Raw genomic sequence first — 26,394 nt, 5'->3', positions numbered from 1 at the left:
TGGGGGGCCTGGAAGGGGGTTTCCACCTTCTCAGTCGGGGACCCGAGAGGGGGACGCAGCCCTGGAGCGCCAATGCTGCGCCACCGTGGGTCTCCGAGCCGCGCTTGCAGTGGCTGAGATCCTAGGCGCGGAGGAGAGGTGCCCCGTGACCCCCTTCACCCAGACCCGGCCAATCCCTCGCCCCGGGCGACCGGGAGGATGCGGTTCTAGGACCCGGAGGCGCCGCCGAGCGCGCCGCCGCCTCGGCCTCTCCTCGGTGGCCTCCCGCTCCGGCAGGTGAAGCAGCGCCGGCCGCCCCCTCTGCGGCAGGTGAAGCGGCTCGGCAGCCCCCTCCCCGCCCGCCATGGCTGCGGCGGTCCCCCGGCCGGCGCCCGGCGCCCGTCCCCTCCCTCCAGCCCGCCCCCCTGGGGCTGGGTGCGCGGCGGCGGCGGCGGCGGCGGCGGCGGCGGCGAACTGCGGTTTGCGCGCACGGGGAGCGACAGCAGAAGTTCGAAAATCGCCGAGGGGGGAGCCCGCGCCGCAGCTTCCTGCCCCCGGCCCAGCCCTCTGGCCCCGGCGGCCTGCAGCCTGACTTCCTCCCCCCACCCTGCAGCTCGCCGCCCGGTTCCTCGGACGGGGCCGCCCCGATGGGACGCCGCGCCCCGGCCCCTGCGCGCCGCTGAGCCGAGCGCCCCCCGCCGCCGAGACCCCTGCCGCCGCCGCCGCCAGCCTCTGCCCCCTCGTCCCCCCGGGCCAGGAGCCTCGTCCCTGTCCCCCGGAAAGCTGGATTTCCGAGGCTGGAGGCGCCTGGCCGGCTGGGTGGGGACCACCATGGGCAACGCGGCCGGCAGCGCCGAGCAGCCCGCCGGTCCCGCCGCGCCGCCCCCCAAACAGCCCGCGCCCCCCAAGCAGCCGATGCCCGCGGCGGGAGAGCTGGAGGAGAGGTTCAACCGCGTCCTGGTGAGTGCGACCCGGAGGTGCGCCGGCCGCGGGCGGGGGGCGGCAGGGGCGCGGCAGGGGCTGGTCAGGGGCTGGGCGCGCGTCCCCGCCCCCGGGGACTCAGGTGCCGCTTGGAGATCCCGGGTCTGGCGGTTGCCCCCTCCAGGGGGTGGGAGCGACGGTGGCTTTTTTTCAGAGTGACTTAGCACTCTCCCCCCAAAACTTTCTTCAGTAATCGCCCGGTCTGCCTCCCTAAGACACCTCCACCCACCCTGGGTCTAAAGGTCTAAACAGATGTGTCTTGTGAGGAAGTTGGGAGCGGGGCACGCACAGGGGTCCCAGGTCGCCCCCTTCCCCACTGCACGCAGGCCCAGCCACCGGGCGTGGGTCTGGGGCATCTGCCTTTCTGTGTCTGAGGTCAAAGATGAAAGGGTTACAATCTCCCGGGAGTGGGAGACCTGCTGGAGGTGTCGGGTCCTGATTTGTTGGGCGCCTGGGCTGCGGGAGTCGGGTTGGCGGATCACGGGAGGCATCTGTGTTTCTCCCCCGCCATATGCCAGAGCCAGGGTGCCTGTGGGTCTTTATCTTGGGGCGTCCCTTCCAAGCCTCTGAAGGGAGTAAGATGAGGGAGGGTGGGGTCAGGACGGGTGGGTCGCCCTGGCTAGGGGTGGAGCAAAATCTGGAACCACCCCACACTGTTGCCTACCTGGGGAATTGGCGGGGGGCCCGGGGAATAGGCCACTGGGGAGGAAACCATCAGCTCGGGCCAGCCTGGAAACAGTCAACATGTTCAGTGGGGTGGGGGCTCCAGAGCAGACTCAGGGGTCCCCAAGACCCTGCATGAGGTCAAAGTAGGGAGGGCAGGGCTGCTCATTCTCACTCCCGCCACCACCCCACGCCCTGGTCCTGGTTCCCTTCTCTAACTAATTGCCTGGTGGCCTGCCTACTGTCAGCCTTCCCTTGCTGGACGCTGAGTGACAGGCGAATGAGGCTATGCCTTCTCCCAGATGCATTTCCCATCTGTGCAGACAGGCCCTGCAGGTCTGAGGGTGGGGCCTCGATGGAGGTGCAGGCCGCAGAGGGTGCTGGCTCAGTTGGTGGCCCTCCACCTCCTTGACATCATTTCCTCTCCCCTGGCCAGTCATTAGGCCAAACGTGCTGGATCCTCAGCATGGCCCCAGAGGGTCGCCTCCTAACAGTTCCAGAAGATGTTGGCTTCAGTCCCCTCCCAAGAGAAGGCTGGGGGCGGTCTGGAGGAGCTATGGGGTGGCGTGGGGTCCACCTTGTGAAGACACCTTGCTTGATTAGGAGAGGGCAGGGACACTGAGGGATGCCTCACACCAGGCTGGCCCCTGACTTCTCCATCCCCGCACCTGCCCTGCTCCCTGCTCCCCAAGCCCAGGGCTTCACAAAGCTAAGCTGAGCTGAGCAGATGGGGGAGGGAGGAGAATGAGGAGACACAGACACTGGGGGCCATCGGGGAGCCTGCATTGGTGATGGGTCCTTGGACCCCTGCCAGCCTGGTTGGAGGGACATGGGTCTGTCTTTCCCCCAAGTGTGTGTCTATGGATGAGGAGGTGGGCTCTTGGGGTGAGGTCCCGGTTCCAATCTGTTCTGTTTAGCATGGTGATGGGGAGGCTCCCTTGAATAATTCAGACCTGGGGAAAATCCACAAGTCAAACGGGGAGGTTCTGATGTGTGTGTAGGGCTTGATTGCCCTGCTTGGATTTGTGGCTGTAATTGATTGGCTGAGTCTGCCACTGGGAGTCCCTGAGTACCAGGATGTGGAGGGGGCACATCCACAGATGGGTCAGAGACGCTGTCCTGGTGGAGAAAGTGGAGGTGGCTAGCAGAAATTTAGGGCAGCAGCACCCACCAGGGCTTACCCCCCACTGGGTGCCCAGGAACCCCAGTGTGTTCATACCTTCTTCCCGTGGTGGCTCAGTCTGTCTTATGTCCAGTTGTGGGCAGGATAAACTCAACCTAAGGACACTTGGCAAAGACTCTGGTTCCTCTCATTCCCCACCAGCAGGGGCATGAGCCCTGCCCCAGGTGACAGCCTTGACCTCTGCCTGAGGCTGCCCAGGGATAAGAGTTGGTTCAACCCTCTGGTCTGGCAGCAGGTATCGCAGAGTGGGTCACTATCTGAACCCCAACCTGAACCGCCATGCCCAGAGCCGAGTCCTGTCCTCGGTCGATGTCTAAGAGGAGAAGAACCTTAGATTGCTGAGGGGATGGGCCCACCGCCGTCAGGGGTCTGCAGTCTCGATGGGAGAAGCACAGTCCTGCCCTTGGGGATCTAGTCCATCGGTCTCAGGGACCCTTTTCCTTCCCCTTTTGTCCCTGGTGGGAAGTGGGATTCTGATGCCCTAGACCCTCCTCCCTCTCCTGGCTGTGGGACCCCTCTTGTGGGTGAAGGGTGTCCCCACCCACGGCCAGACAGGAGGTGCAGGGAGCCCTTCTCCCATGCAAGAGTGGGTGATGGGGGGCTACCTTTCCAAGAAAGCTGTGAAAGAAAGGGGTGCCCCCTGCTTAAAATGGGTGTGGGGAGAAAGAGCAGGTTGAACCAGGGTTTCTGGCTGCTGCCTTAGCAACGGTGGAGGAGCGATGGCTGCCCAGCCCCACGGGCCTGCTGTGATGGTGGGAACACCAGCCGGCGGGGCGCCAAGCTCTCGCCTCTCCTACGCCCATGCCCAAGGCTGGGTGTCTTCCAGCACCTTCATGCCTTCCCCTGTGAGGCATGCAGGGTCAGGGACTGGGGTGACAAGGCGACCTTTCCAGGCCTGCCAGAAGGGCCACGCTTACACCTGGACCTGGGACACCCCTGATCTGCCAGGCAGGGAGAATTCCATAACCTTGCGGCAGAGGGATCAAGGGAAAGTGTCAGGGGTGGTGTGTGGAGGCCAAGAGCGATGCTGGCAGCCAGTAGCAGTGGAGAGGAGTTTGCCTGATGGGTGCTCTTAGCTTGTGCTCAGGGGTCTGGGTGCCTGGCCAGGCTGTGTGGGGAGGTCAGGCTGGCCCCACGTGGGTTGTGGGCCTGCAGTCCTGCTTCCAGACAGGGCCCTTTCCTCTGGGGCTGCTGGTAAAGAGCAGGAGGTGTTGTCCCCCTGGCCACTCCCACCTCTGGGACAGGGCAGATGAAGTGTGGGGTTCAGGGATGGAGCCACGGGGTCGCTCAGGCCCTACACCTCCCACTTCCAGGACAGAAGATCTCAGGGGGGCTGTGGCCATGTGATCTGATGTTGGGCTGGGCAGAGGCAAGGGGTGACATTCCCAGCAGGCAGGGCTGGCACTCGAACCCTGGAAAGCCGCGGATGTGGTGGGCATGATTCACAGTGACATCTGGGGCTGGCTGGCAGAGAGCTGGGTGAGACAGGCAGGAGCAGGTGCTCTCGGGGCCACCTCTGCATTTTTCCTGGGAACATGGAGCCCTATGTTAGTGGCTTGGGTACCCTTTGAGGGGGCAGGGGTTACTTAAGGGAAAGGCAGGGCAGATTCCTGAACTTTGGAGTCATGATGTTTGGGGTTGAGATTCATTTTCGTCACTACCTGCGTGACCCTGGACAAGTTACTTAACTTGTCTGAGCTGTAGTTTTCCTCACCTGTAAAAAGAGAATAATGGTGGCATCTGCTGGCCTCCTAGGATTGTCGAGAGGGTGAAATAGAGGACTTATCGCAGTGACTGGCACAGAGCAGGTGCTCAGTAACCGCCCTCCACTGTGAGGAAGGGGATAAAGCTGGAGCTGATCGGGTCCTCTCCATCTCAGGGCCCATCTAGCAGAGGGAGCCCAGACCCTGCCTCTCCCCTTCCTCCACCTCTGCTACCAAGACCACCCGAGGTTGCCGTGCACGCCCCAGGAGCCCCAGATCCTTAGCCAGGAGGGCCCGGCAGCCTCCCCACGTTATGCAGGTCAGCAGCAGTGGGGCCCAGACCGAAAACTGCCTGGTGGCCGGAAACCGCCGGAGGGAGGGCCCACCTCTCCTGGAGGGTGGGGCGGTGGTGGTGCTAACGGTAGCAGTGTGCACATGGGAGGGGGAGGGGAGGCCTCCACTTCCCCCTGAGAGAGGGTGTGCTGTGGGGGGGGGGTTCCCCAGTGAGTAAGAGCTCCGTGGGCAACAACAGGAAGCGTGGGGCTCTGGGTGGCAGGAAGTGGGGCTGGCTGTTCCTGGTTCCTCAGCCTGGGCCAGGCTGCCTGCAGAAGACCCCTGGGGGCCAGGACCCACATTTCCTGTTCCCCGGGTGCTCCTTCTTTGGAAGAAGCTGAGTCTTCCTTGCCAGTTTGCCACCAAGGCCACCCTGCGCAAGCACCTTAACATCTTCAAGCCTCAGTTTCCCATTTGTGAAATAGGGATTATGACAGTTTCTATTCTGGAGGCTTGTTGGGGTTTAAATGAGTGTTGACATAAAGCTTAGAATGGCACCTGGCACTGCGTGTTTGGGGACTGAGAGCTTAACTCCGAGTTGAAGAACGCGTCTGAGGAGCATTTGTTATTGTTACTGCTGTCAGTATTGTTTTCCTCCTACCAGCCTGGATGACACAGGCAGTGGCTTCCACCCTGCCTGCCCTTGTCTCTGCCGTGGGGACCCTTGAATGCTGATGGGAGAAGCTGTTAGCTCTTTGGGTCCTCAGCACCTGATCCTAGGGCTGGGGCTGGGTCCCCTCATAGCCCTCCTGTAAGCCTGGGATTGCTTATAAGAGCTCCAGAAAATCTACATGCCAGAATTTTTAAAAGTGGATAAAATCGATTGTTTTTGGCGATGCACCGAGAGCACTAAAACTAAGGTTGAGACCATATAGAGGTGGGCAGGTGGCAGGAGATGGATGGGGGGTGGGGGCTGGGCACAGGCTCAGCTTCTGACCATATAGAGGTAGGCAGGTGGCGGGAGATGGATGGGGGATGGGGGCTGGGCACAGGCTCAGCTTCTGACCATATAGAGGTGGGCAGGTGGCAGGAGATGGATGGGGGGTGGGGGCTGGGCACAGGCTCAGCTTCGGGGCCCATCGGGTTGAGGAACGCCTGTGGGGCTGGCCTGAGACTGGGATTGGTGTCCAAGTTCAGGGGTTCCCTCGGGCTTGAAGGGCCAGGCCATGGGGAGAGGTGGTCAGGTGGACTGGGAGCTAAGCTGAAACTGAAAGCGAAACCCTAGGATGTGGCTGTGTCCAGATGTGAACGCAGCCCCTTCAGCCTCCTGGGATGCCGTGTCAGAAGTCAGCACTGGTGTGTGTGTGTGGGAAGGGCTCTTAGCAGGGTCTTTTGGGGGCTTGTCTTAGGTGACTGGGTGCTGTGGGTCCCCTCTCACACCCAGGGCAGGGAGGGGGGAGAATGGTCCCCACACATTTTAATAGAAAGATGGAGGGAGTCAGCTCCTTTTCTTGGCCACACCCTAAAAGATGAATCCTGTTTGTTTCCTCGTCTGACCCAAAGCACTAAAGGCAGCAGGGAAAGGAGGCTGGAGGCTGGTTAAGCTTTGGCCAAAGCCTTGGAGACAAGTCCGTGTTTCTGGATGTTTTCACAAACTTCTGCTCACCCTACCATCCCCGACCCTGGGGCCTTCCATGGATCCCTGCCCCTCCACCGCTCCTGCATCTGTGAAGTGCTTCTTCTTAATGTCAGGCCACTGAAGAGCTTTGTCACATCCAAACTCATCTTCTCACTGAGTGTTCCAGGAGCTCTGTGAGTGTGAGGCTCCAGTGAGGGAGTGTGCCCATTTTATGGAGGAGAAAGCTGAGGTCCAAGGGGGCAAAGAAGCTGTAGAATTAGTTGGACCCAGAGCCTGGTCTTTTGAAGCCAGCTCTGGGTCCTCCACGTGGTAGCTCACAGCTGCCCCTCCCCAGCCCCTCAGGAGGCAGGTATCATGCCCACCTGGACTGCCAGCCCCTCCCCTCCCACCTGAGCACTGCCAGCCAACCTCCATGTGTCCCCCAGCCCCCCACCCCATGGTGGCGCTGCCTTGCTGAAGGTCCTGGGTCTGGGGGTCTGTTCCTGTTTTTAGGGTGGCGTCACCCCACCCTGAGTGACTGGCAACTGATGGCCCCTCTCCTGCTCCCTGGAGTGCCCAGCCTTGGTGGGCACAGCCACAGCTGAGGAGCAGCTGCTAATTAGTGTTCGGTGCTGTCAGAGCTATTTCTGATTTCTAAGCCTAAATTTAGCCTGTCTGGCAGGCTGGCATGTGGGCCTGGGGGCCTGAGAAGGCCCAGGTGGGGAAGGGGCACGGGTGGCCTGCCCTCCATCACTGTTCAGACAGGTGCCCCAGGCCCCAGCAGAGGCCTCCCCTCCGCAGTAGCGACTAGGGGCTACTCTGGGGGAGTGGACCGGGCTGTGGCTTAGAGTCGGCTCCAGGCTCAGAGCCAGCTCCGCTCTCCTCTTACTGGCTTTGTAACCTTGGCCAGGTCACTAAACGAATCCGTGCCTGCACCTGTGAGATGGGAATGTTAATGGTGCCAGTGATGGCAGTGAGGATGGAAGGCGGTCGTCGGCATGCAGGGCTCCAAGCGGTGGCTTGCACAGTAGGCATTGGGGCGGAGCTGGCTACCTGACTGTTGCGGACGTCATTATGACTAGTTACTGCCTCTAGAAGTGCCGCTGGGGCCATTCCAGAACCAAAAAGGTCCCGGGCGGTGAGGGCCTGGAAGGATCCATGTTGGGAAGTGGCTGTCCCCTCTGCGGCCCCGTGCTGGGCTCAGCCGTCCCCTCGCTCCCTGGCCGCCATCTCTGTTTTCTGTGCTGGCCACGGCTCAGTTTCCCTGGCACTGCTGGCCCTGTCTCCCCACTTTGTCCTTTTCCTCCAGCTTGCTCCCACCTCGGCCTTGCCCCACCCTTTGTCCCTGTGGCGTTGGGGTGACTGAGAGAGATCATCAGCAAGACGGATCAGAGAGAGAGACAGACAGATGGACAGAGACAGACAATGGCCTGGCCTCCTTTGAACCCCCCGGCCCTGTGGTAGCAAGAGCTGTCCTGGCCCTTGGAGGGTTGGGGGAGGGTGGCCGATGAGACAGCGGTGGTTTCCTCAATCCAGGCTCACTTTCGCAATGGGGGAGAGGGATGACGCACTCCCACCCCGCCCCCCCAGGGCTGGAGGCGGGGCCTGGCCGAGGGGCAGATTCACCTCTCCAGCGGGGCCTGGCCGGAAAGCTTGGGCAATGGGGGCTGTGTGCACCCAGCTTCCTGTTGTCTGGGCCTGACCTGAGGCAGTGATTTTGGGGGTAAGGTCTGGCTGGAGCCCCAGAACGAGGCTGAGCACCCCGAGAGGAAGCTGGCTGGGGAGCCTCGGGTGGGTGTGGCTCCCTGTCTGCTCCAGCTGTGGTCTCTGCTCAGAGCCACATGACTGAGGTTGTGGAGCGTGGGCCACCTTGGCTGGTGGCCAGAGCCCCTTGGGGCCCCCACATCCTGACGGAGACCCTTATCAAAAAACTCAGAGCTCCCTGAGGGCAAGAACCGTCTTATTGGCCTGACACATAGAAGGCTGTCAGTAACCTGGGGTTTACTAAATTGAAGGGAACCAGCCTCATCTTTTGGGGCTGGTAGGGATACAAGCCAAGTTCAGGGTCCCAAAAGCCCCTGGTGCTATTGACGCCTGGCTGATTCTGCAGCCCTGGGCTGGCCCTGACCTGCCCCCATGGTGGCAAGTCCAGGGTCCCAAAAGCCCCTGGTGCTATTGACGCCTGGCTGATTCTGCAGCCCTGGGCTGGCCCTGACCTGCCCCATGGTGGCAGGGGCACCGTGCCTCTGTCATCTGTGGCCAGGGGAGGAGGACCCAGGCAGAGCTCTGCTGACCTTTCTCGGTTCCTGGGGGAGTCCCAGCTGGGCTGCCCGCACCACAGACCCAGAGCACTGGCTCTTCTCCCCAGTGCTGTGGCTAAGTGACCTTCCCCGCAAATCTCCCCGGCCCTGCAGCTATGATCTGGAACTCCCTGCCTGCTGACATGGCCACCCTCCTGTCCCACAGCCCTCTCCCTTTCTCAGCCTTCTCCCCCAGGTGGGAGGGGCCGGAGAGGGAGGAGGAGAAGGCTGCTGTCCACCCTCCTCGCCAGAGGTTTTCTGGTGCTCGTGAGGCACTAGTGCCCTGGGCCTGGTCTGTGTACACATGGGATCTGGTGGCACGTGGAGATGGGACACTGGTCACTGGCCACACTTGGGTCTGGCTGGCGATGGCTCCCCATTAGCTTCCCACCAGAATGGGGGAAGAGGTGATGCCCTTTACTGCAGATGGGGGAACTAGAGCCCAGAAGTGTCTCAAGTTCCCAGAGAGGTAGGCTGAGAACCCCCACGCCTGCCTCCACACCAGGTGGGACAGGTAGGCAGCATGAGGGGTGACACAGCACAGGCAGACTGGAACTCACATCCTGCCATCCCCTCTAGCTGTCGCGCTGGGACGGGTGCTCCGTCTCGCTTGGCCTTGGCTTTCTCATTGGATAACGCTACTTAGCTCCCGGGGTGAGAGGATTCATGGGGCCACACACCGCCTAGGGAGCTGAGTGGGTTCCCCCAAAATGCCCATTCTTCTCTCCCCCCTTGTTGGGGCCCCAGGCTCAAGGGTCTTCCTTTGTCCTCCCTCTCCCCAGAACTGCATGAACTTGCCCCCAGACAAAGTCCAGCTGCTGAGCCAGTATGACAACGAGAAGAAGTGGGAGCTCATCTGTGACCAGGTGGGTGCCAGCACTGCCCAGCACCCCGTCTTCCCCACTGTCAACACCCCACCCTGACCAGGCAGGGGCCCAGGGGACTAAGACCCTGCTCAGTGGCCAGCATGGCACCTGGGGAGGGTGCTGGGATCTGCGGACTCCAGAGTACCCCTCTCTTGAACTCCCCAAAACACCTTGTGAGTCATGAGCTGGGCTGGGTCGGCTTCAGAGGAGCTGGCAGGGCTGGTTCAGGGGCACTGGCCGGGGCAGCTGGGGCCGAGTCACTGTCACTGTGCTGTGGCTGAGCTTCCTGAGAAACCTCTCTGGACTGGGGAAGGGAGGGGACAACCCTGGGGTTGGACATCGTCACCTGGCCCCATGGGAGGGAGGGAGGAGGGACAGGAATTCCTGTCCTTTTGCCTTGAGTCCAGAGGAGCTGCAGTCAACTAGCAACTCCCAAGGCCAGCCACTGCGGACCCCTGCCTCGGTGCTCCATCCAGGCGCCTGGACTTTCGGCTCACTCAGCCGCCCCCACCCCTCCAGCTTCGAGGGCTGTGGTTGGCCATGGGAGGACCCTCTCTCAGTGCTGGGCTGGGTGGGGCCGGCTGCTGCAGGGATTCTGTGAAGGAGGGAGGCTGCAGAGGCCGGGGATGGGGAGCTGGGAGCTGAGAGTCTCCCCTGGGAGCCAAGGCTGGGCCTTTGCCTCCTGCTAGTGAAGTGGCTGGCGAGAGCTGGCTGGGCAGCAGTTGAGGGGAAAGGGCTGGGCGGTTGGAATAGGGTGGGGAGCTGCCCCCGGAGGCTCTGGGGCTGTGGTAGGGGTCCCCTTGGAGAAGCTCGCCCTGGCATCTCAGAGGTTTGGGGGCTCAAAGGGCAGGAAGAAGTGCAAGTCCGAGCAGGTGGATTTTTGGCAAATCTGAGGGGTTTGGATTGGAGAGGTGGGGGCCCGTCTGGGGAGGGGTCTTTGCTGTGGTCCCTGCCTCTTTGTGTGAGTGGCTGCTGGAGCTTGTGGTGGGGTGGGGGAGTTAGGAATTGCATCGCTGAACACAGGAGAGGAGCACGCATGTTCCTGTCAACACAGGGATGCAGGAGGGCCGGGGTCCGAGTCCTGCCCAGGTGCTGGGTCCCCTTCACGAGGCACCTCCAGCCGTTCTTCCCCACCGTATCCCAGCTTTGGTCTGGAAAGGGTGCCACCTACCGGCTAGACCGAGTTCCTACCCATCCCAGGGCGGGGCCTACCGCAGGACTGACCCTTTCGTAGTCCACCCCAAAGCTATGCCAGGGCTGTGGCCTAGGAGGCCATATGGGAAGGGCAGGCTAGGCCTAGGATGGGGGTCTTAAAGTGACCTGATGTTAGCCAGGTGTGGTGGTGCGCACCTGTAGTCCCAGCTACCTGGGAGGCTGAGGTGGGAGGATCACTTGAGACCGGGAGTAGCAGGCTGCCGTGAACTATGATCGTGCCACTGCACTCCAGCCTGGGTCACAGAGTGAGAAAAGAGAAAAAGTGAATAAAAGAAAAGAAAGTGGCTTGGTGGACTGTTTGGGTTTATACCTTTGGTATTTCAGAGGCTCCTAAGAAAGCCTGGTACCCCAGATGACAGCTGAGAATGGAGCATTAGGACGAGAACTGGTCATTTGCCCTGGGGCTGCTCTGGCTGGTTTTCTGTACACCCCATTCCATCTCCCCAGGAGCGGTTTCAAGTCAAGAATCCCCCCACAGCCTACATCCAGAAGCTGAAGAGCTACGTGGATACTGGTGGGGTTAGCCGAAAGGTAGCCGCTGACTGGATGCCCAACCTGGGGGTACATGTCTCCCCTCTTTACTCTGTCCCTTCCCCCACATCTTCCAAGCTCTGGGCAGCTGGAGTAACTGTGTGTACAGACTTTCTATGGGCATGTGTGGGTGCACGCACGAGTGTGTGTGTGTGCGTGTGTGTGTGTGTGTAAGGGACTGAGAGTGCCCTGGGCATGCACTTTTACATGTTCCTCTGTACATCCTGTGCATGCTTACATGGGCACATTCTGTGTACTTACACGGTGTGTATACATGCATGCAGCCCGTATGTCCATACATAGGGGTATGTGTGTATACTATGGGTGTACTTTGTTCACTTATGTGTCTGTTTATGTGTACCCTTGAGTCCATGTATAGGAGAGAAAGAGAGAGAGTGTGTGTGTGTGTGTGTGTGTGTGTGTATGTGTGGATAGATAGCCTATGTCTGTAGTTAGAGTGCATGTATATAAGTGTTCATGTGCTGTGTGTGTATGCACACCCTGCGTCTTTGTGTGTGTGCATGTGTATACCTTGTGTGCCATGTATCGGGGGTGTGTGCACCCTATGTGTCTGTGTATGGGGGAGCACACGTAGCCTGTGAGTGAGTGTCTATTTTGCTGGGCAGGTGTGTGGAGGTGGTGGGGGAGGCTGAGCATGAAAGGCCACGGGTGCCAGTTGGAGGAGGGTGGGCGCTCTGCCTGCTGCCTCAGGACTTGGTGGGCCTGTGGGAGGCCGGGTTCCACCCCCCAGCCTTCCCTGTTCTTGGTCCCCAGTTTAAGAGGCGAGTTCAGGAGTCCACACAGGTGCTACGGGAGCTGGAGACCTCCCTGAGGACGAACCACATTGGGTGAGTGAGGGCTCAGATCTTCCTCTCTGGGCCTAGGAAGGCTCTGCTTCCAGGCAGCCCCTGGAGCTTCCCCTTCCTGCTCCCCCTGCCCCAGCACAGGCCGTGCTTGTGGACCACTGCCTGGGTGTGCCCCGGACAGCTTCCCCTCCCCCTCCTGCCCATGCTGTGGCTGGCACCTTGAGGCGTGGCTGGACTGTGGGACCCGCCTGAGTCTCCCAGTATCCCCTGATATCACTGGGTCTTTGGGGGTGGGAAGGGCACCCCAGGGGCCCTTGCTGTGCCTGTTCTGTGCCCATCTGGGGCAGGACCTCCTTCCTGGCTGGTGCTTAGATAGCCCCGTGCCCACAGGTGGGTGCAGGAGTTCCTCAACGAAGAGAACCGCGGCCTGGATGTGCTCCTCGAGTACCTGGCCTTTGCCCAGTGCTCCGTTACGTAAGCTCCCGGTCCCCGACCCTCATGCTGCTCCTCAGAGCTTTGATCCCCACCTCCCTGCATCTTACCCACTCCCCTGGCCAGTTCCAAGCAAGGCAGCCTGAGCCTGTCCTGGAACCCTGCATTTGGCCTTGAGCGATGCCCCTGCCAGAGGCCTGCCCCCGACGGGGAGGGGTGGCCTCTCTTCCACCACTATGTTAAGCACAGTGCTGAGAACACAGCTTCCTCCTCCTGCTCCTTAGTGTCTCCTGCAGGTCTGTCTCTCCGTGCACTTCCACTGCCCCCTCCTAAGCGCCCCCTGCAGTGTTGGCCTCCAGCCCCGTTGCATCCTATCCCCAGGTATGACATGGAGAACACAGACAATGGAGCTTCCAACTCAGAGAAAAACAAGCCCCTGGAGCAGTCGGTGGAAGACCTCAGCAAGGGTCCGCCCTCCTCTGTGCCCAAAAGCCGCCACCTGACCATCAAGTATGTGGGCCACAAGGTGGGGTCGTGGGAGAGCAGATAATTTAGCCCCACACTGCTGCTTCTAGCCAGACCACCCAGGGCCCTTGGGGTAGCAAGCTTTAGGGGTCAGAGTAAGGGACTCATACAGAGTTTGGGACGCCAGAAGCCATCAGGGGTGGGGCCGGGCGCAGGGCTCACACCTGTAATCTCAGCACTTTGGGAGGCTGAGGTGGGCCGATCATTTGAGGACAGGCGTTTGAGACCAGCCTGGCCAACATGGTGAAACTCCATCTCTACTAAAATACAAAAATTGTCCGGGTGTGGTGGTGCATGCCTGTAATCCCAGTGACTCAGGTGGCTGAGGTTGGAGAATTGCTTGAGTTGGGGGGATGGAGGTTGCAGTGAGCTGAGATAGCGCCACTATACTCCAGGGCGACAGAGTGAGCCCTGTCTCAAAAAAAAAAAAAAAAAAAAAGCCATCAGTGGTGGACACCTAGAAGTTGGAGTCTGGATGGGTCTGGGATAAGAAGGGACCCCTCTTGTATGCATCTAATTCCCTGTTTTCTCCCATGCGGCCTCCAGGTGTCCCCCTTCTCCCCGGTACGTAGCCACCTACAGGCAGGTGCATGCCTGGCTGACTCCCTCCCAGGGTGTGGTGGGGTAGGATGAGGTATTCAACTGATGTCCCTGGGTTCAGTGCTATGGCTGGGTCCCTCCATCCTAACACTGGGCATGTTGCTGGGAGGCAGGAAGCAGGCAGTAGATTGACCCTAGAGCGTCTTGTGGATCCCCAGCTTCCTACTTTGGGTCGAGAGGATTGATTGCATATTAAGCCTCAAACTTTCACAAGTCATTTGTTCATTCATGCAATTATGCATTCAACAAACTTTTTTTTTAGCACTTAGTATGTATTAGGTGGGTGGCAGGTGCCCAGGAGACAAGTCACCCTGCCCTCAGGGGTCCACAGTCTAAGTCAGGGCCAGTTTAGTGTGACAGGCTGTCATGGAAGTGTGCCTGGGAGCTCTAAGAAGGGATGTGGCCACCACTTGGGGCATCAGGAAGGCTTCCCAGAAAAGGTGACACTGGAACTATGTCTTACAGACAGATACAGGCTTACAGGGAAGGGCATTTCAGGCAGAAGGAACAGCATGAATGAAGACTCCGGCATATTAGCACAATGACGAGAAAGGGTGACGTGGCAGGAGGGGAGGCCTCAGCCAGGTGAAGGCGGGGCCTCCTGGTGACACTGGGAATGTGACAGGATGGTCAGGTAGACTGAAATGTGGAGGTCCTGGTTGGCAGTTCGGCAACAATGAAAACATCACACATTCGTTGGGGAAGAATGAGGGGGTACAGTCATATAGCACTTACTATGTGCCAGGCACTGTTCTAAGCCCCTTTCATAGTCCCAACAACCCTGACAGGAAGGTACTATTGTTAGCATTCCTACTTCAGAAGCGAGGAAAGTGAGGGGAAGGGAGATTAAGTGACTCGTCTAGTAAATGGTGAGCTGGGATGCTCCCGGACCCTGGCAGTGGGAATTCAGATCTGCCTCTCACATTGCAAGATGAGCCCAAGTGGCCATGAGCGCCACCTTGTGGCGATCCTTCCCATGTCTCTTCCTTCTATAGACCCTCGCCCCACTAAGTCTCTGGGAAGGGTCTTTGCTTCCACATCCCCTCTCCTTCAAGGGGGGATGTGCCAGACCCCAGGTCTAAGGACTGAGGAAGCCTGCCTGCCCTCAGCCAGCCTCTTTGGTTGAGTAGTTGGGATATGGTACCATCAGGTTCCAGATGTGCCTCCTCTTACCCCATAGGCCATCTGAGTGGTGGGGGAACAGGAAGCTGGGGCTTGCTCTGACCCCCACTGCCTCCTCCCTGCCACCCCCCAGGCTGACCCCAGCCCACAGCAGGAAGGCCTTGCGGAATTCCCGCATCGTCAGCCAGAAGGACGACGTCCACGTCTGCATTATGTGCCTACGAGCCATCATGAACTACCAGGTTGGCTGGGGGATATGGGACTGGGGGACTAGGGAGCCCAGCCTGTCCCCACCGGGGGCTACACAAGCTGCTGAGGTGCTGGGATCCACTGTCCTTTTACCCTCTGCCACGCTGGGGATCTTGGGCATCTGGGCTGTTGGCTTGGGCTTTTAAGGCTGATGAGTCTTGAGGGGAAGCCCATGTTTTTGCTGCATCTGTCAGGTTCTCTGAGTACCTCTGCCCATGGCTGGGGTATGGAGGAGCCTCACATAGGGACTGGGCACGCCTACCATGAAGGGCTGGACAGAGGGCCAGGGGAGAGCAGCCTCAGGGTTGATTCATTTGGAGGGCTGATTGATGAAGCTGGGTTCTCCTTCACTCAGCCAGCCTTTAGGCCAGCCTCACGGTGTCCAAGGTGCCTGACACTGGCTTTTGGAAACACAAAGGTATTTAAAAAGGGCCAGGTGTGGTGGCTCATGCCTGTAATCCCAGCACTTTGGGAGGATGAAGTGGGAGGATTGCTTGAACCCAGGAATTCCAGATCAGCCTGGGCAACATAGCAAGACCCCATTTCTATGAAAATTAAAAAAATAGTCCGGGCGTGATGGCTCATGCCTATAATCCCAGCACTTTGGGAGGCCAAGGGAAGTGTATCACCTGAGGTCAGGAGTTTGAGACCAGCCTGGCCAACATGGTGAAATCCCGTCTCTACTAAAAAATACAAAAAGAGCTGGGTGCGGTGGCAGGTGCCTGTAATCCCAGCTACTGGGAGTTCTGAGGCAGGAGAATCGTTTGAACCTGGGAGGCGGAGGTAGCAGTGAGCCGAGATTGCGCCATTGCACTCTGGCCTGGGAGACAGCAAGACTCCGTCTCAAAACAAACAAATAAAGGCAGGCCAGGCACAGTGGCTCATGCCTGTGATCCCAGCACTTTGGGAGGATGAGGCGGGCAGATCGCCTGAAGTCAGGAATTTGAGACCAGCCTGGCCTATATGGTGAAAGCCTGTCTCTACTGAAAAAAACAAATACAAAAAAAATTAGTTGGGTGTGGTAGCAGGTGCCTGTAATCCCAGCTACACAGGAAGCTGAGGCAGGAGAATCACTTGAACCCGGGAGGCAGAGGTTGCGGTAAGCTGAGATGGCGCCACTGCACTCCAGCCTGGGTGACAGAGGGAGATTCCATCTCAAAGAGAAAAATAATAATAATAATAAGGCCAGGTTTTGGAGGCCACAGAAGAAGTTGTGGTTTAATATGAAGAGCTTCCTAAACTCGAGGGCAGTTAAAAACCAGCGTGGCGCAGTGCTGACTCTGCTGGGGGTGCTGGAAGTCCCAGGGGGCCTTCCTGGAGGCACTGACCTCTGCTTTCTCCCCAGTCTGGCTTCAGCCTTGTCATGAACCACCCAGCCTGCGTCAATGAGATTGCTCTGAGCCTCAACAACAAGAACCCCAGGTGAGGTCCAGGCCCCGAACCTTTCTCCATATCTAGTCTTCTCCCACTGAGTCCCTTGCTTAAGGTCCCAGGGGCTCATTCCGCACCCCTTATGCTCCTCCTAGCCAGGCCTGTGCCCACCCTTGCTTCGGGTCCTGCCTGTTCTCAAGGGACAACCTGCCCCTTCTCTCTCTAGAACCAAGGCTCTGGTGCTGGAGCTGCTGGCGGCTGTGTGCCTGGTGCGGGGGGGACACGACATCATCCTTGCCGCCTTTGACAACTTCAAGGAGGTACCGGAGTCCCTCACCCAAACATGCACTTCCCCCTACTGTTGCTTGGAGTCTCGTTGTTGGCAGTGGTGCCTCTGCTGGAGGCAGCTGGGAACATTGGGTTGGCATTTGGGAAACGCAGAGGACAATCTGGGATGGGGAAGTTTTGAAAGGAAGGTGCAGGGTCAGGTAGGGGCACCACCTGGGCAGGGGTAGGAACAACTCCAGGGACCTGCTGAACCTCTCACTCAGCCTTGCCGCATCCACGTGAGCCTTGGTCCATGCTTCCGGGAGCTGCGGACTCTGGCTAACAGGCTTACAAGGAGTAACTGTGTGGGATGTGATGCGTAAGACAGGGTGTCTTCATTCATTCCTTTAATGACTATTTATTGAGTGCCTACTATGTGTCAGGAACAGGGCACTGGGACACACCAGTGAACAGAGGAAACAGGACAGGGAAGGACAGAAATGATATAATAAATGAGCAAATGACACAGTGTGTTAGGAAATGATAAATGCTGTGGGAAAATGCCAGCAATGTTGCAGCAGGAGGGGAATGGGTTGCAGGGTGGTCAGGGAAGGCCTCACTGAGCCAGTGAGATTTGAGCAAAGCTGGGAAGGAAGCAGGGGACTTGGCGTGGGAGTGAGAGCACACCAGGCAGTTGGAACAGCAAGTGCAAAGGGCCTGGGGTGCGACTGTGCCAGGATGCCAGTGTGGCCAGAGTGGAAAAGGTGAGGCGGAGTGCGAGGTTGAGAGGGAGTGGAGGTTTTGAGCAGAAGAGTGACATGGCCCAACTTAGAATTAACTGGAGAGGAGCTTGTTGAAGCACAGGCGTGGCAGCAGGAGGTAGCTTAGGGCATGTGTCACCGGGCCTCAGCGGAGCCGTTCTCCTTACCCAGGTGTGCGGGGAGCAGCACCGCTTTGAAAAGCTGATGGAATATTTCCGGAATGAGGACAGCAACATTGACTTCATGGTGAGCTCAGGAACCCAGGAGCCTGAGGCCTGGGCCAGGCCTTCTTGGGTGCAGGGAGCAGCTAGAGTCCTGGGTGCTGGACACTGGGCTCTGCCCCAGCAAAGCCGTAAGGACTGAGTGGTCAGTGGGGGAAGGGTGGATGCTTCAGGGGGCTGGACTCAGGGAACATGGAGGTAAAACACTGGGCAGGCCAGAGCAGGGAGTGGGTGGAGTGAGAACTGGAAAAGCAAGGAGGCTTGGGGTAAGTGGAGGTGCCAGGCACCGAGCACCCCCCACCTGGAGGATCACAGCTCTGCCGCGTCCCTGCCCCCAGGTGGCCTGCATGCAGTTCATCAACATCGTGGTACACTCGGTGGAGAACATGAACTTCCGTGTCTTCCTGCAATATGAATTCACCCACTTGGGCCTGGACCTGTACTTGGAGGTGAGCCCTGTACTACCCCCAGACTTAACCGCCTGCCCGCCACAGAGTACAGCCGAGTGGTTAGCAGCACGGGTGCTGGGGTCAGCCAGACCTGGGTTTAAATCCTGGCTCTGCCATTTTCTGTCATGTGACCTTGAACAGGTCTCTTTCTCTCTCTGTGTCAGTTTTGCAATCTGTCAAGTAGGAGAATCATAGAAGATAATCTCGACTCTAAATGCATAAACCAGTGTCTGGCACATACCAGGCCCCCAGTGTACGGAGCTGTTTTTGCAGGCACTGGCACAGGTCAAGGTGGCCCAGGGTCTGGCTGTGGGAGCACCAGCCTCAGACAGGTGCTCTGACTCCAGCACATAACATGGAACCCAGAGATACAGGGTGGAAGCAGGAGTTGGCTCATGCTGGATGGGCTCAGGACGTGGAGGAGGTCCCTGCCCTGGGGAAGGTGGGCAGAGCAGCTTGGTGCTTCCTGGACCAGCCTGAGCAGAGAAGCCGCAGCTCCTTCCCTGCTTCCTTTGGGAGGTTTCTGGAGGAGGGGCTTGTAGCATATTGACATGTGCTACAACATGAGTGAGCCTTGAAAACATGCTAAGTGAAAGAAGCCAGACACAAAAGGTCACATACTCGATTATTACAGATTCTTCTTCTTTTTTTTTTGAGACAGAGTCTCGCTCTGTCACCCAGGCTGGAGTGCAGTGGCACGATCTTGGCACACTGCAACCTCTGCCTCCCGGGTTCAAGTGATCTTCCTGTCTCAGCCTCCCGAGTAGCTGGGATAACAGGTGCCTGCCACCACACCCAGTTAATTTTTGTATTTTTAGTAGAGACAGGGTTTCACCATGTTGGCCAGGCTGGTCTTGAACTCCTGACATCAGGTGATCCACCTGCCTCAGCCTCTCACAGTGCTGGGATTACAGGCATGAGCCACCTTGCCTGGCTATCTATGATTGGTTTATATGAAATAGGTAAATCCATAAAGACAGAAAGTATATTAGTGGTTGCCAGCGATTGGGGGAGGAGAGAATGGCGAGTGACTGCTGATGCCTGTGGGGTTTCTTTTTGGGCCGATGAAAATGTTCTGGAATTAGTTAATGGTGATGGTTGCACAACCTTGTGGCTATACTAAGAATGACTGAATTGTATACTTTAAAATAAATTTTATGGTATATGAATTGTATCTTAAAAGATGAAGAAAAAGTAGGCTAGGGCTCAGGTCCCTTCCTCTGGGTGGTAGTGGTGGGGGGAGGTTGGAAACATCCCCCCACACACACACATACCTGGCCTCACCCTGCTCCTTCCATCTGGGGACAGAGGCTTCGGCTCACCGAGAGCGACAAGTTGCAGGTGCAGATCCAGGCGTACCTGGACAATGTTTTTGATGTGGGAGCGCTGCTGGAGGACACGGAGACCAAGAACGCTGTGCTGGAGCACATGGAGGAGCTGCAGGAGCAGGTGGCGCTGGTGAGAGCTGGTCCGGACCCCAGCCCCCACATCATAGGCCCACAGGGCACTCGGGCCACAGGGCCACGCGGGCATGGGCACTGGGCACTGGGCGGCAGGCACTGTTCTAGCTGTGCATTGGAGGTGCCGGCTGCCTGATCCCACAGCCTGGCCTGAATCCAAAGCCTGAATCTGTTGGGTGTCTTTCTCAATGAGTGTGCGTGAGCGCCCTCGCTGCGCTGGATGAGGGAGGACGGCAGGCCCCTCCTCTACCCAGGCTCAGACCCCAGGTGAACTGAACTGGGGCCCCTCCCAGCTCAGTCTCCTCCTCTTCCTCCACCTTCCGCATCACTGGTGCCTTGGTTTCCCCTCCTTATTTGCTTGGGCTCGAGTGCCAGGCTCGGCCCACCCTTGGCACCTGGGCTGAGCGGATCTGGGAGCCTCCCCCAGTCTTCCAGGCAGGCATGCCTGATGCCGCCCCCTCACCGGCGGTGCCAGTGCCGGGCTGCGGGTCGGAGCTCACCATGTGCCGGTGCTACAGCTGACAGAGCGGCTTCGGGACGCGGAGAACGAATCCATGGCCAAAATTGCGGAACTGGAAAAACAGCTAAGCCAGGCGCGCAAGGAGTTGGAGACCCTGCGGGTGAGGCTGGGAGGTGAGGGGTGGGCCGGGCTCCCAAGAACAGGCCAGCTGCGGCTGCTAGGCTTGACATCTCCCTCCTCCCAGGGGAAAAGGATGGGGGCTCGGTGCCAAGGAGCCTGCTGGTGGGCACTGATCCCTCCTGTGGGGCTCGCAGGAGCGCTTCAGTGAATCGACCGCCATGGGCGCCTCCAGGCGTCCCCCTGAGCCTGAGAAAGCGCCTCCCGCTGCCCTGACGCGGCCCTCGGCCCTGGAGCTGAAGGTGGAGGAGCTGGAGGAGAAGGGGTTAATCCGTATCCTGCGGGGGCCCGGGGATGCTGTCTCCATCGAGATCCTTCCCGTCGCTGTGGCAACTCCTAGCGGCAGTGATGCTCCGACTCCGGGGGTGCCCACCGGCTCCCCCAGCCCAGGTGCGCAGGAGCTTCAGGCTGGCGGGGATGCAGGGCAGGGTCTGGAGGGGAGCCCGGGGGCATCTGTGGCGGGCAGAGTTGGGCGAGGGAGGTTTGGATTGTAGGTTTGGCTCAGGGAGGAGCGCATGCGTAGAGAGGGGAGGCGGAGAGGAGCCCACCCAAGCCCGGGAGCTGACTTGTGTCTCACCCCCGACCCCCCCACCCCACCCCCACTCCGCCCTCGCCGGCTCAGATCTCGCACTTGCCGCAGAGCCGGCTCCTGGAGCAGCGCCGCCGCCGCCTCCCCCACTGCCCGGCCTCCCCTCCCCGCAAGAAGCCCCGCCCCCAGCGCCCCCAGCGCCCCCACAGGCCCCGCCCCTCCCAGGCAGCCCGGAGCCCCCACCAGCGCCGCCGCTGCCTGGAGACCTGCCGCCCCCACCCCCGCCACCACCACCACCTCCTGGCACTGACGGGCCGGTGCCTCCGCCGCCGCCGCCTCCGGGAGGTCCCCCTGATGCCCTCGGAGGACCAGGCTCAGAGTTGGGCCCAGGTGAGTGGAGTGGACGACCTTGGGCCCGGTGCTGGGGGGAGATGGAGGAAGGGGCCTGGGCCTCAGTGTCCTCCAGGGTCCTCTGTCTGGGGGCCTCTTGCTGCCTCCTGCTTGCCTCATCAGCTTTCCCTGGGCTCAGGTTCCCCCCAGTACCTCCAGCGCTCACCACTCCCCCTACCCCCCACCCCCATTCCCCATCTCAGGACTGAAGGCCAAGAAGCCCATCCAGACCAAGTTCCGAATGCCACTCTTGAACTGGGTGGCGCTGAAGCCCAGCCAGATCACCGGCACTGTCTTCACAGAGCTCAACGATGAGAAGGTGCTGCAGGTGAGTGGCCCTGCCTGGCTCGGATTGTGGGCACCGGAGGAAGAGGGGACTTGCCTGGATCATGCCGGGCACTGGGGGTGGTCATTTCCTCCATGCCATTTCACAGATGAGGAGGTGGAGGCCCAGGGATAGGCATGAAGCCAGACTGACTGGTACCTCTAACAGGCAGAATCCTGCCTGCCCATACCCTTTCCTCCTCCCTGCAGAGAGGTGCACCCCACACCTGCCTCCTTCTGCCTCCAGGCCTCCTTCCTTCCACTTTCCCACAGACAACTAAGGCTTCAGCCCCACTGATTCCACTTCCAGTTTTCCAAAATGATGTGTTCTCTTGCCTCCAGACCATTGTTGCCCCTGTTCCATCTGTTCCCTCTGCCTGGAATGTCCTTTCCTTCCCCTTTTGACCACTGGCCAGTTCAGCTCTTCCTTTAGCTCTCATGGCGCCAAGTCTGGGTCCCGGGGTTGGGCAGCCCTCCTCCTCCAGGCTCCCTGGGCTTCCCCTGTGCCTCCCATCAGGGCTTGTGGTCAGGCTTCATTACTGGTTCTTTGCTGGTCGCCTGGTCAGGGCCAGATGGATGGGTGGCTCCAGCACCGTGCTCAGCCATGAGAGTGCCAGCCCCCAGCCCCACCCCGCTCCACCTCCTCACCCTGTACCCTCAGGAGCTGGACATGAGTGACTTTGAGGAACAGTTCAAGACCAAGTCCCAAGGCCCCAGCCTGGACATCAGTGCTCTCAAGAGTAAGGCGGCCCAGAAGGCCCCCAGCAAGGCGACACTCATTGAGGCCAACCGGGCCAAGAACTTGGCCATCACGCTGCGGAAGGGCAACCTGGGGGCCGAGCGCATCTGCCAGGCTATTGAGGCGTGAGTGTCCCTGCCCTGGGCTTAGGGCAGCCCGGCCCCTCTGCTAGGGAGGATTGTCAGGCGGATCCTAGTAAAAGCTTCAGTGGTGAGCTCTTTCATCAAGCTTCATTCCAACCCTGGTCCAGGAACCTTGTCCCCATTTTAAGGTGGAGAAAACTGAGTCCATGCCTACATTAGGACATCCCACTTCCTGCCTTTTTGCCTAGCTGTGAGGACCCAGGCTGTGGGATTTACACTGATGTATGATGGCAACCCCGGCTTTGCAGCTCCTAGTTTCTCTGCATTCCTATCTCTTGCTCTCTGAAGCTGTTGGCAAACAGAAAATACTGAAGTTCATTTATTCAATCAAGGCAGGGGTAGCCCTGCTCCCAGGGACCGGTGCGTATGCGTGATGTCCACTCTCCCCTCCCCTTCCTCCCACAGGTATGACCTACAGGCTCTGGGCCTGGACTTCCTGGAGCTGTTGATGCGCTTCCTGCCCACGGAGTATGAGCGCAGCCTCATTGCCCGCTTTGAGCGGGAGAAGCGGCCCGTGGAGGAGCTGTCGGAGGAAGACCGCTTCATGCTGCACTTCAGCCGCATCCCGCGCCTGTCGGAGCGCATGACCACACTCACCTTCCTGGGCAACTTCCCGGACACAGCCCAGCTGCTCATGCCGGTGTGGGCGGAACGGGCAGGGTGGTGTGGCCTGGGTGGGGATAGGCAGGAGGCAGCTTTCAGCCTGGGCTGCAGCGGGGAACCTGGGAGTACTTGAGCCTCCAGATGGAGGAGGCACCAACTGACCTTACCTCCCCCATCCCACCCCCAGCAACTGAATGCCATCATTGCAGCCTCAATGTCCATCAAGTCCTCTGACAAACTCCGCCAGATCCTGGAGGTGAGGGGCCAGGAGGTGGGACCCACTCTTGCCTGTTCTGGATAGTGTGAGAGGGAGACCCAGGCCCTGCTCACCTGTGGTGCAACCAAGATAACGTTCCCACTTCTCATGAACATGCTGAGAAGGACAAATCTGAGGTGGGCGGTGAATGGGAATGGCCACAGCAGCCCTGTCTGTAGCAGCTCATCTGGGACCCTGCCGGAGGGCTCAGCCCCCTCTCGGGTTGCTCTGTAAGTAGCAGAGCAAGCTCACCTGCTCAGTGGAGGGCCCAGGAGCCAGTAGAAATGGCTGGTGGAAAGGCAGCGACCACACAGCCTAGGAGGGGATGCTGGCAACAAGTTTTGGGTCAGACTAGCGGAGGACAAAATGGGGTGTGCCCATGGTGCTAACCATGCACATGTGTGAGACCTGTGTGTACACACATGTACATGTGCTGTGGCTCTGAGGGGCCTGTGCAGGAGTACAGTGGGGGCTGAGGGTGTGGGGCCTGCTCCTTGCCACCTTTTCTCCTCCTTGTGTGATATACTCAAGTGGTCCTCGCAGCCCTGGCACCCTGCTGAGCCTCTCCCCTGCCTCTCCCAGATCGTCCTGGCCTTTGGCAACTACATGAACAGCGGCAAGCGTGGGGCAGCCTATGGCTTCCGGCTCCAGAGCCTGGATGCGGTGAGGAGGGGTCCCCGACCTGGGGGCTGGGGCAGGGGACTGGCTGGTGGCCTGTGGCTGATAACAGGTCCTTGTGCAGCTGTTGGAGATGAAGTCGACTGACCGCAAGCAGACACTGCTGCACTACCTGGTGAAGGTCATTGCTGAGAAGTACCCGCAGCTCACAGGCTTCCACAGCGACCTGCACTTCCTGGACAAGGCGGGCTCAGGTGGGGGGCACACAGGTCCTTGGGTGCGGGGAGGGCCATGGGCTGGGGTCGGTTGGGAGAAAGCTAGGGGGCCACAGGATTAAATTGGTGGTGGGGGGGCTGCCTCTCTGATTCACTGACCTGATACCGCCCCATCCCTGGCCTAGTGTCCCTGGACAGTGTCCTGGCGGATGTGCGCTCTCTGCAGCGAGGCCTAGAGTTGACACAGAGGGAGTTTGTGCGGCAGGATGACTGTGTGGTGCTCAAGGAGTTCCTGAGGGCCAACTCACCCACCATGGACAAGCTGCTGGCAGATAGCAAGACAGCTCAGGTGCACCAGGGCCGGCCTCTCCTGGAGGTGGGGGATGTAGGAGCACTAGGTGGCCCAGCCTGGAGGGGTGTGGCTATCGCTGGGACCCCTTGGGGGACTGCAGCAGGAACAAGGGGCCACTGCCTGGGAGGAGCTGGGATCAGATGGCCAGTGTCCTGAGGGGTACAGGCTGCGAGAGTCTCTGCTGGGGAACTGACAGGCTGTGCTTGCAGGAGGCCTATGATTCCGTGGTGGAGTACTTTGGAGAGAACCCCAAGACCACATCCCCAGGCCTGTTCTTCTCCCTCTTCAGCCGCTTCATTAAGGCCTACAAGGTATTCGGGTCTGGGGCAGGCTGGGAGCCCCATAGGGCACTGAAGCCTTTCCGCTGGACAGCAAAGTGGTGGGGCTGCTTCTGTTTAGGGGGTGGGTAGGGCAGTAGGGAGGGCTACCCTCATGGAGACTGCCTTGGCCCGCAGAAAGCTGAGCAGGAAGTGGAACAGTGGAAGAAAGAAGCTGCCGCCCAGGAGGCAGGCGCTGACACCCCTGGCAAAGGGGAGCCCTCAGCACCCAAGGTAGGCAGCTGCTCCTGGCCTAGGTACTGGGCTGTAGGGACACATGGCATCGCATCACCCTCTGGTGCCACCCCTACACCCTCATTGTTATAGACAGACCCTGCCCCAGGAGCCTGAAATGGGAAAAGGTTCCTTCTGCTCAAGCCAGCTGTCCTTGCTGTGGGGGACCAGGCAGATATTCGAGGGTTTTGGTGGTGCGGGGGCATCCTGGAGCTGGAGCTATAAATTCCCCCTAGTCACCGCCCAAGGCCCGGCGGCCACAGATGGACCTCATCTCTGAGCTGAAACGGAAGCAGCAGAAGGAGCCACTCATTTATGAGAGTGACCGTGACGGGGCCATTGAAGACATCATCACAGGTAAAAGCGCTTGGCCAGGCCTTGGTCTTATCCTCAGTCTGTCCTTCTATGCTGTCTTCTGACCCAATCCCCTACCCTCTGGGGGACTGGCTGCCACACTGCCTCTTGCTACTTTTTCTGTTTTTCTTTCCTTTTTCCTTTCTCTCCTCCCCTTCACCTGCCTCCCACCCCCTGCCCCGCCCCACCCCCGCTCAGTGATCAAGACGGTGCCCTTCACGGCCCGCACCGGCAAGCGGACATCCCGGCTCCTCTGTGAGGCCAGCCTGGGAGAAGAGATGCCTCTCTAGCCCCTCAGGTATCCAGATAACCTGGCCTCTGATCCCATGCAGCCCCCAGGACCCTTGGGGGAACTGAGGCATGCTGCCTTCTCCTGGGCCAGTGCATGGCTGGGATGTGTTTTGGGGGGGTTCTGGCAAATATAAACGGTACCCCTCCATGTGCACACAATCTGAGTCCTTAGGAGGCTGAGCTTGTGCCCTGGAGCGATGCTCCCAGCTCGGGCAGACTCCTAAAAGGTAAATGTGTCTCCTTTGGCTGCCAGATCTGCGGAACCAGCCCTACATCCGCGCTGACACAGGCCGCCGCAGTGCCCGCCGGCGTCCCCCGGGTCCGCCGCTGCAGGTCACCTCCGACCTCTCGCTGTAGCCGCTATTTCTGCAGGTGGATTCTGCAGGGGTGTGGGGCGGTGGACAGGCTGAGGCTCAAGGAAGGTGGTCCTCAGCTCGGCTGGCCGGGCAGCCCCTCCTTCGCTGTGGCCCGCCTCAAATGAGCTGGTGCATCCTCCTCCGGCCACAGAGGGCAGCATCGCCCGCTCCTCCCCCCAAATGCTGCTTGCAGCACTCATCCCAAAGCCCCCTCCAAATAGCCATACTTAGCCTCAGCGGGAGCCTGGCCTGTAACTTATAAAGTGCACCTCGCCCCCTCAAGCCCCAGCCCCGAGGATCGTCCATGGACCTTATTTTTATACGAGATTAATAAAGATGTTTGCAAAAGATCAGCGTCGGCTCCGTGCCTGCCGCAGCCACCCGCAGCCTGTTTCGCTCAGGAAACGCTTTACTCGTGCAAGCTCTTCTTAGCAGGCCTCTGCAAACCAGCGGGCGCCGGG

At 59.6% G+C, this 26,394-nt stretch overlaps 1 protein-coding gene across 5 annotated transcripts; it reads left to right on the top strand.

The window, feature by feature from the left end:
* Positions 1-569: 569 nt before the first annotated feature.
* Positions 570-26,283, top strand: FMNL1 (formin like 1). Of its 5 annotated transcripts, none has more exons than XM_064369632.1 (28): positions 866-939; positions 9,483-9,566; positions 11,229-11,312; positions 12,087-12,160; positions 12,509-12,592; positions 12,932-13,060; positions 13,622-13,639; positions 14,931-15,039; positions 16,392-16,468; positions 16,644-16,737; positions 17,617-17,691; positions 18,005-18,115; positions 19,424-19,573; positions 20,094-20,195; positions 20,350-20,602; positions 20,835-21,131; positions 21,335-21,459; positions 22,117-22,319; positions 22,743-22,977; positions 23,128-23,196; positions 23,779-23,859; positions 23,939-24,068; positions 24,215-24,378; positions 24,591-24,692; positions 24,837-24,932; positions 25,169-25,289; positions 25,485-25,584; positions 25,831-25,910. In XM_064369632.1, exons 1-27 carry the CDS (start codon positions 895-897, stop codon positions 25,574-25,576), a joined length of 3,204 nt encoding a protein of 1,067 aa, XP_064225702.1. In that variant the 5' UTR covers positions 866-894; the 3' UTR covers positions 25,577-25,584; positions 25,831-25,910. The 5 variants fall into 5 exon arrangements, with proteins under 5 accessions (XP_021529371.2, XP_064225700.1, XP_064225702.1 ...); XM_064369631.1 differs by having other exon boundaries at positions 11,229-11,342; XM_064369633.1 differs by lacking the exon at positions 866-939 and adding an exon at positions 8,102-8,123 and having other exon boundaries at positions 11,229-11,342.
* The last annotated feature ends 111 nt before the right edge of the window (positions 26,284-26,394 follow it).

This window comes from Aotus nancymaae, unplaced genomic scaffold, assembly GCF_030222135.1.
Source record: "Aotus nancymaae isolate 86718 unplaced genomic scaffold, 86718_ANA_hifiasm-v0.15.2.pri h1tg000089l, whole genome shotgun sequence".
NCBI classification, from domain to species: Eukaryota; Metazoa; Chordata; class Mammalia; order Primates; family Aotidae; genus Aotus; species Aotus nancymaae.
The sequence above is the reverse complement of the archived record's forward strand: the minus strand, read 5'-3'. Positions and strand labels throughout refer to the sequence as shown.